This window comes from Triticum aestivum, chromosome 7A (genome assembly GCF_018294505.1).
Source record: "Triticum aestivum cultivar Chinese Spring chromosome 7A, IWGSC CS RefSeq v2.1, whole genome shotgun sequence".
Classification (NCBI taxonomy): domain Eukaryota; kingdom Viridiplantae; phylum Streptophyta; class Magnoliopsida; order Poales; family Poaceae; genus Triticum; species Triticum aestivum.
Window position 1 is genome coordinate 672,306,433 of NC_057812.1, and position 9,645 is coordinate 672,316,077.

General features: G+C 46.1%; 1 protein-coding gene across 1 annotated transcript; it reads right to left on the bottom strand.

Annotated features, from left to right (window-relative positions):
- Positions 1-7,528: 7,528 nt before the first annotated feature.
- On the bottom strand, positions 7,529-9,420 carry LOC123149166 (BTB/POZ and MATH domain-containing protein 1-like). Its single transcript, XM_044568725.1, has 2 exons — positions 9,198-9,420; positions 7,529-9,064 (listed from the first exon to the last, which is right to left on the bottom strand). Exon 2 carries the CDS (start codon positions 8,759-8,761, stop codon positions 7,685-7,687), a length of 1,077 nt encoding a protein of 358 aa, XP_044424660.1. The 5' UTR covers positions 8,762-9,064; positions 9,198-9,420; the 3' UTR covers positions 7,529-7,684.
- Between the last annotated feature and the right edge of the window lie 225 nt (positions 9,421-9,645).

Below are 9,645 nucleotides of genomic sequence, written 5' to 3' on the forward strand. Positions count from 1 at the left end.
GAAGAAACTCCATGCTGATGGAATTTTGGAATCACTTGATTGTGAATCACTTGATGCTTGCCAACCATGCCTCATGGGCAAGATGACTAAGACTCCGTTCTCCGAAACAATGGAGCGAGTAACAAACTTATTGGAAATAATACATACTGATGTATGCGGTCCGATGAGTATTAAGGCTCACGGCAAGTATCGTTATTTTCAGAACTTCACAGATGATTTGAGCAGATATGGGTATATCTACTTGATGAAACATAAGTCTGAAACATTTGAAAAGTTCAAAGAATTTCAGAGTGAAGTGGAAAATCATCGTAACAAGAAAATAAAGTTTCTACGATCTGATCGTGGAAGAGAATATTTGAGTTACGAGTTTGGCCTTCAATTAAAACAATATGGAATAGTTTCACAAAACTCATGCCACCTGGAACACCACAGCATAATGGTGTGTCCGAACATCATAACCGCACTTTATTGGATATAGTGTAATCTATGATGTTTCTTACCGATTTACCACTATCATTTTGGGATTATGCATTAGAGACAGCTACATTCACGTTAAATAGGGCACCATCTAAATCCGTTTGAGATGACACCGTATGAACTATGGTTTAGCAAGAAACCTAAGCTGTCATTTCTTAAAGTTTGAGGTTGCAATGCTTATGTGAAAAAGTTTCAACTTGATAAGCTCAAACCTAAATCGAAGAAGTGCGTCTTCATAGGATATCCAAAGGAAACTATTGGATACACCTTCTATCATAGATCCGCAAGACTTTTTTTGCTAAATTCGGAAACTTTCTAGAGAAGGAGTTTCTCTTGAAAGAAGTGAGTGGGAGGAAAGTAGAACTTGACGAGGTAACTGTACCTACTCCCTTATTGGAAAGTAGTACATCATAGAAACCTGTTTCTGTGACACCTACACCAATTAGTGAGGAAGCTAATGATGATGATCATGAAACTTCAAAACAAGATACTACTGAACCTCGTAGATCAACCAGAGTAAGATCCACACCAGAGTGGTACGGTAACCTTGTTCTAGAAGTCATGCTACTAGATCATGATGAACCTACAAACTATGAAGAAGCGATGGTGAGCCCAGATTCCACAAAATGGCTTGAAGCCATGAAATCTGAGATGGGATCCATGTATGAGAACAAAGTATGGACTTTGGTTGACTTGCCCAATGATCGGCAAGCAATTGAGAATAAATGGATCTTCAAGAAGAAGACGGATGCTGACGGTAATATTACTGTCTACAAAGCTCGACTTGTCGCAAAAGGTTTTCGGCAAGTTCAAGGGATTAACTACGATGAGACCTTCTCACCCGTAGCGATGCTTAAGTCTGTCCGAATCATGTTAGCAATTGCCGCATTTTATGATTATGAAATTTGGCAGATGGATGTCAAAACTGCATTCCTGAATGGATTTCTGGAAGAAGAGTTGTATATGATACAACCAGAAGGTTTTGTCGATCCAAAGGGAGCTAACAAAGTGTGCAAGCTCCAGCGATCCATTTATGGACTGGTGCAAGCATCTCGGAGTTGGAATATACGTTTTGATAAGTTGATCAAAGCATATAGTTTTACACAGACTTGCGGTGAAGCCTGTATTTACAAGAAAGTGAGTGGGAGCACTACAGCATTTCTGATAAGTATATGTGAATGACATATTGTTGATCGGAAATAATGTAGAATTATTCTGCAAAGCATAAAGGAGTGTTTTGAAAGAAGTTTTTTAAATAAAGACCTCGGTGAAGCTGCTTACATATTGAGCATCAAAATCTATAAAGATAGATCAAGATGCTTGATAAGTTTTTTCAATGAGTACATACCTTGACAATATTTTGAAGTAGTTCAAAAATGGAACAGTCAAAGAAAGAGTTCTTGGCTGTGTTACAAGGTATGAAATTGAGTAAGACTCAAAGCCCGACCACAGCAGAAGATAGAAAGAGAATGAAAGTCATTCCCTATGCCTCAGCCATAGGTTCTATAAAGTATGCCATGATGTGTACCAGATCTATTGTATACCCTACACTGTGTTAAGCAAGGGAGTACAATAGTGATCTAAGAGTAGATCGCTGGACATTGGTCAAAATTATCCTTAGTGGAATAAGGAAATATTTCTCGATTATGGAGGTGACAAAAGGTTCGTTGTAAAAAGTTACGTCGATGCAAGTTTTGACACAGATCTGGATGACTCTAAGTCTCGATCTAGATACATATTGAAAGTGGGAGCAATTAGCTAGAGTATCTCCGTGCAGAGCATTGTAGACATAGAATTCGCAAAATACTTACGGATCTGTATGTGACAGACCCGTTGACTAAAATTATCTCACAAGCAAAACATGATCACACCTTAGTACTCTTTGAGTGTTAATCACATAAATGATGTGAACTAGATTATTGACTCTAGTAAACCCTTTGGGTATAGGTCACATGATGATGTGAACTATGGGTGTTAATCACATGGTGATGTAAACTCTTAGTGTTGAATCACATGGCGATGTGAACTAGATTATTGACTCTAGTGCAAGTGGGAGACTGAAGGAAATATGCCCTAGAGGCAATAATAAAGTTATTATTTATTTCCTTATATCATGATAAATGTTTATTATTCATGCTAGAATTGTATTAACCGGAAACATAATACATGTGTGAATACATAGACAAACAGAGTGTCACTAGTATGCCTCTACTAGACTAGCTCGTTAATCAAAGATGGTTATGTTTCCTAACCATGAACAAAGAGTTGTTATTTGATTAACGGGATCACATCATTAGGTGAACGATCTGATTGACATGACCCATTCCATTAGCTTAGCACCCGATCGTTTAGTATGTTGCTATTGCTTTCTTCATGACTTATACATGTTCCTATGACTATGAGATTATGCAACTCCCGTTTACCGGAGGAACACTTTGTGTGCTACCAAACGTCACAACGTAACTGGGTGATTATAAAGGTGCTCTACAGGTGTCTCCAAAGATACATGTTGGGTTGGCGTATTTCGAGATTAGGATTTGTCACTCCGATTGTCGGAGAGGTATCTCTGGGCCCTCTCGGTAATGCACATCACATAAGCCTTGCAAGTATTGCAACTAATGAGTTAGTTGTGAGATGATGTATTACGGAACGAGTAAAGAGACTTGCCGGTAACGAGATTGAACTAGGTATTGAGATACCGACGATCGAATCTCGGGCAAGTAACATACCGATGACAAAGGGAACAACGTATGTTGTTATGCGGTCTGACCGATAAAGATCTTCATAGAATATGTGGGAGCCAATATGAGCATCCAGGTTCCGCTATTGGTTATTGACCGGAGACGTGTCTCGGTCATGTCTACATTGTTCTCGAATCGTAGGGTCCGCACGCTTAAGGTTTCGATGACAGTTATATTATGAGTTTATGAGTTTTGATGTACCGAAGGAGTTCGGAGTCCCGGATGGGATCGGAGACATGACGAGGAGTCTCGAAATGGTCGAGACGTAAAGATCGATATATTGGACGGCTATATTCGGACATCGGAAAGGTTCCGAGTGATTCGGGTATTTTTCGGAGTACCGAAGAATTATGGGAATTCGCCGGGGAGTATATGGGCCTTATTGGGCCATACAGGAATAGAGGAGAGAGGACAAAAGGAAGGAGGCCTGCGCCCCCCGTCTGGTCCGAATTGGACAAGGGGCGCAGCCCCCTTTTCCTTCTTTCTCTCCCCCTCTTTCCCCTTCTCCTACTCCAACAAGGAAGGAGGGAGTCCTACTCCCGGTGGGAGTAGGACTCCCCTTGGCGCGCCCCCTCCTAGGCCGGCCGCCCCCTCCCCCTTGCTCCTTTATATACGGGGGCAGGGGGCACCTCTAGACACAAGTTGATCTTCACGATCGTTCCTTAGCCATGTGCGGTGCCCCCTTCCACCATATTCCACCTCGGTCATATTGTAGCGGTGCTTAGGTGAAGCCCTACGACGGTTAAACATCAACAACGTCACCACGCCGTCGTGCTGACGGAACTCCTCCCCGAAGCTTTGCTGGATCGGAGCCCGGGGTGCGTCATCGAGCTGAACGTGTGCCAAGAACTCGGAGGTGCCGGAGTAACGGTGCTTGGATCGGTTGGACCGTGAAGATGTACGACTACATCAACCACGTTGAGCTAAAGCTTCTGTTGTCGATCTACAAGGGTACGTAGATCACACTCTCCCCTCTCGTTGCTATGCATCACCATGATCTTGCGTGTGCGTAGGAATTTTTTTGAAATTACTACGTTCCCCAACACCAAGAACCAGTATGAGATCGATCAAATGAAAGCAGTACCATATGCTTCGGCAGTTGGCAGCTTACAGTATGCACAAGTGTGTACTCGCCCTGACTTAGCTTTTATCACCGGGGTACTCGGTAGATATCAAGGGAATCCAGGCATAGAGCACTGGAAGATGGTAAAGAAAGCATTGCGTTATGCGCAAGGCACGAAGGACTACATGCTAATATACTAGAGAAGTGATTCCCTTGAGATAAAAGGGTATTCAGATGCAGATTTTGCGGGGGACAAAGTTGATAGAAAATCCACGTCGGGATACGTATTCACCCTCGCTGGGGGAGCTATTTCGTGGAAAAGCTCCAAACAATCGATAGTTGCATCATCCATGATGTATGCAGAATACATAGCATGCTTCGAAGCCATGGGGCTGGCGATATGGCTAAAGAAATTTGTACCCGACTTGAAAGTGGTAGATTGTATTCACAAACCACTAAAGATGTACTGTGACAACCAGCCGCAGTATTCTATGCTCACAACAACAAGTCGAGTAATGCTGCCAAAACAATAGAGATAAGGTATTATGTTGTGAAAGATAAAATCCAGGATCAAACTATAAGTCTCGAGCATATAAGGACAAAAGATATGCTTGCGGATCCGCTAACGAAAGGCTTACCACCCAATGTGTTCAAGGAACACTTAGCCGGCATGGGTTTAAAGGAAAGCCTTATGATTCCTGGATAGGCCCAAAAAAGGAACAAAGATTTGTTTCTGAACAAAACATATGTTGTAGTTGTATGATTCTATCGACAATTAAGCTGTGACGATGAAACATGCTCTATCTACCAATATGTGATGAAACAAATAAACTAGAAAGCATAAGGTTAAAAGTGTTGAGATCAAGGGGGAGAATGTTAGGTTGATCTCATCTATGCAGGCCCAATGTCCTGCAGGGCCATTGGTCAATGCGCCCTGATCGGGGGTGCCCAACCCATTATGGTTGGTGGGCACCTGTGACCCGCGCTATATTAACAGAGGTGGGGGCCGGGGCACGACTGACGAAGTTCATTGCCGCCATAAACCCCACCTACACGCCCTACCGATCTAGGGTTAGCGCAGTGCTCACGGGAAGCACCATCACCTCGCCCACTCTCTGCCATCACCGTGTGCCACATCACAACGATGGCCTCTGGATCGAGCTCGTCTGCACAAGGAGAAGGTAGGTTTACCAGATCTAATCTAGCCCCGGATGACCGGCCGAGCGCTCAGCCGGTCGCCCCTGGCTCGCTCGCTCTGTCACGTGAGGAACAGGCTAGCACATGCGTCTGGTGGGCCTGCAGCTTATATCTTCTCTGACGAGCGCAGATTCACAGCAGCCCCCTCCTCCCCTTTTCTCCCCCGGCGAGCGTGCGCCTTCTCTCTCCTCCCCTCCCACCCCCACCCCACAAGCGCAGATGGCTGCTACATCCAATCACGTCGGAGGTGCGCCCTTCGACGCCGGCGACCTTGTTTTTGCTCCAGCCGTCAAAGATTGCAACGGATCCCTGTGGTTTGCTACGAACACAACGCCGAATGGTACAACCACCTGCCGGGGAAGCTACAACCAGCGTCGAGGGAAGCTACAACGCGCAACCAGCGACATGCTTTTTTGCTACAACCGACTTCGCTTTTTGCTACTTCTTCTGCCTTTCTTTTTTGCTACAACCGAGGCTGACCGCAGGCGGCAAGCATGGTGACCGTGGGCGGCGAGGACAGGATCGTGGATTTTTGCTACATGCTACAACCGGCATTGCAATTTGCTACTACCGGCATCCAATCCGGCTGCAACCGGCATCGTGGTTTGCTACATCGCACAATGATATTCTGATTTTTGCTACAATCAGCATCATGTTTTGCTACAAACATACTGCAAAATGCTATAACCGGCAGATGCTACAATGGGTACTGGTATAAGATAGAAGGACGAGAACGAAGATGCTACAATGGTGGATGGAAAATGCTACAACCATGTACACAGATTGATACGAGTAAATAAGCACTGTAATGTGACGATGGGATGGATGCTGGGACGACGAGCGGCTGCCCGAGGACAAGGATGGCGGCGCGGCGGTAGCTTCGAGATTGCAAACGAGGTTTTTCGCGCTGGAACCGGTGAGGATCCGTGCTACAAGCTCCGTGGATAAATTTCTTTTTCGAATCGCGGGGGTAGGTTTTGCGAGGGCGGTGACCACCGGCGGCCGGCGGCGAGCCCGGGTGTGCTGCGGTGCTTTGAGCCCGATCGCCTGGCGGCGGATTACGGTGGAGGTCAATGGCGCTTGCTGTAGCCCGTCCTCTTCGTGGCGGTTGCAATTTCTGCAGGAGAATGATTGAGGAGAACGACGAAGCAACGACCATATCTGATGGCTAGCTGATGTTGCATCGTACGGTCGCGCGGTGACCGGCCCAAATTTGGGCGGGTGCGCCGGCGCCTAGTACTCTCCTTTAGCATAAGCTACTGTCCTAAAGATCTTCGGCTTCCAAACATTCGGCACTAGCTCGTCCACATGGATCTCACCAGGAAGACACCAACCTGCACAAAACAGAGGTAACTTCGCCATCCACAATTGCCAGCTCTCTTCAATCTCACAGAATGTACATCTCCAGAAATAATATCAAAACCCATGAATCAGGGTGCGGCATTCAGTTCTAGGCAATTGGCCTATATAATACTCCCTCCATTCCACAATGTAGTACTTCCTCTATCCCCGTGCTTCAACTTTGACCGTAAATTTAACTAGCAAGACCAATTGCGCCGGGAGCAAAAATTATATCAGTGAATTCGTATTCGAAAGAAGTTTTCAATTATATAATTTTTTCTCCCACCGCAATTGGTCTCGTTGATTAAATTTATGGTTAAAGTTGGACCTTGGGAAGCGCGGGCGCACTATATTTTGAAATGTAGGGAGTATACAGAAGTGAGATTAATATCATTGGTATCTAACAGTGATAGATGAGATTTTTTGAATTTTATTCCCAATTCAGTGACAAGGTGTTCATAAGAACCCCCATTATACTCTCTTTTTTGCGGCAAAACCCCCATTATACTCAGAGTGAAACACACAACATTTGTGTGGCAGAAGCTAGATGAGACAATCATGTCTACACAAACTCATGCCTTAAACTCCACCTTGTCAATGCTTGCCATCGACGAGCACAAACTCACAGTAGACCGTTTAGCACAATATTACGTTGAAGTGAACTGGAAATAGTTGGCCACAACATATACTTTTTCTGCCCACAACATATAATTTTTTGGCAACAACATATGCATATGTACATAAGCAATTTCTTAATGTCATTGAACGATGGACATAACCGCATAAAGTAGAACTAGACAAATATGCCTGGAAAGTGCAAGCAGATACAATACTATGCACCATCAAATCTTGGCCAAGATACACTTCAAATTTTTCTCCCATGCGCAGCCTTGAGAAGGTCGATCACCACCAGAGGGCAGCTTGCCTCGAGGTGCTTATACCCCTCCGTCGCCAACACAGCATCAAGAGTGGCAGGAGTTCTGATAATGAACTGAACACATCTTGTCTTGAGCTCTGGGCAATTGTGCTGCTCGGCTAAAGCCAAAGTTGTTGCCGCCGTGTCCACGTTGATGCTACTAGAGAGCTTACCGGCACATATGTGCTTGAGCCTATCCAGTCCATACCTGTCAGCAGCAGCAAGCAGATGCTGAGCCATCACAGTCGCCGCCTTTGCATCTGCCTCCTCCTGCTGTTCATACTCTGCCTCGTCCTCCGCATCCCACTCCCGCTGTCTGAGTTCTGGCATGGTGTCTGTGTAGATGAACTGAAGCAGGGCCTTGAACACCTCAGCATCCATGTCCTTGATCTCCACACATTGCGAGCACTTCTCCTTCATGTCTCCAAAAAACTCGGCCATAAAGACAGGGGACCTTGCGGCGACAATGAGCTTGTGCGCAGAAAAAGATTCGCCGGACACGAGAAATGTGACGTCAGCTCCTGTCTCGCTCTGAAGGAGTTGAGCCAATTGCAGGTGCAAGTCAGACGATGGCAGATGCAGTTCTTCAAGGGCCGTTTCCTCTCCTATTTCCTTGAGAACATCAAGGGTGCACTGCACACTAAAAGAGTCATCCTTGACATATCCCAATCCTTCTAGCTTAATTCTCTCTGAGCTATCTTGGGGCTTCTTGAATGTTATTCTCTGAGAAACTTCATGGGATGGCTTAGGCACTCCTCTCTGATCAACCAAGCAAGCGCGAAGAGTCGTCCTCACAGCGCTGGCTGGTGGTTCACTGAGAAAGATAAGACGGAGCGCCACGAACGTGCTCAAACCCCTCGAGTCCACGACGTTTGGATCATAGATTAAAATCACGGGAGAAACGATTTCACGGCGGCCTCTCCAAGCAGCTATAGCGGAGGCCATAGCGGGCAATAACGGCAAATAGCGGAAACTTTTCTGATCGGAGAGATGATTTCTGGAGGGTTTTACTGATTTTTGAGCCATTTAGAGGGATATGTGGAGGATTTCGCGGCAGCTGCCATAGCGTAGCGGCGAGGCTCCGGGACAGCTATAGCGCAGCTATTGCGGCTATTTCGCGGGCTATTTTAATCTATGGTTTGGATATAGAAGGATCTCCCACTCATACCCGTCCACAATCCATCTGTACTTGAAGCAATAGTCGCTGCCGATGCCCGACATCATGCTAACGCCGTCGATCTTGAGCAGCCGCACCGAGCGCAGGACTTGTGTGAGGTTGAAGTTTGTGGCCAAGGGTGAAGCTTCTTCTGCGGGGAAAATCATGTTTTTCTGCGTGGGAATGATTATTGTGGATCAGTACAGTTTACTTGGACAAAAAAACTTCCGCCGTCGTCTCACCATCATCAGTCATCACGTCGTTGAGAGCAAGCGACGAGCAAAGCCTGTGCCAAGGACGACTCACCGTGCCACCGGAGAAGAACGTTAACCCGCCCGGTCGCGACATGCTTGTCAGGCGGCCCGCAGCTTTGCTATGTGGGCGGGGCCTTGCTTACGCGTCGCGCCGACGGAATAGACGGCGAGGGGGGGTCGGCTCTCGGCTGCTGTCCCGGCGTCCTGACGAGACGGCGAGGGCTGCTGTTGTAGGGGAGATCAGCGGGAAGGGAGAGGCTGCAAGCAGAGATGAGGGAGTAAAGCAAGAAGAAAAGGACTTCCGCAGTTGCGCTGGCGAGTCTCGTTGACGTAACGTATTGCGCTGGCGAGTCTCGTTGACGTAACGTAGGGAGACTGGGAGAGTGGAAGGTGACTGTAAAAAGGAAAGTTTCGCTCAGATGGGGCCTTTTCGAGAAAAAAACGAAAAGAAAAGAAGAGAAAAGGACATTTAGTCATTTACAAAGTAAAATTCCCACCAC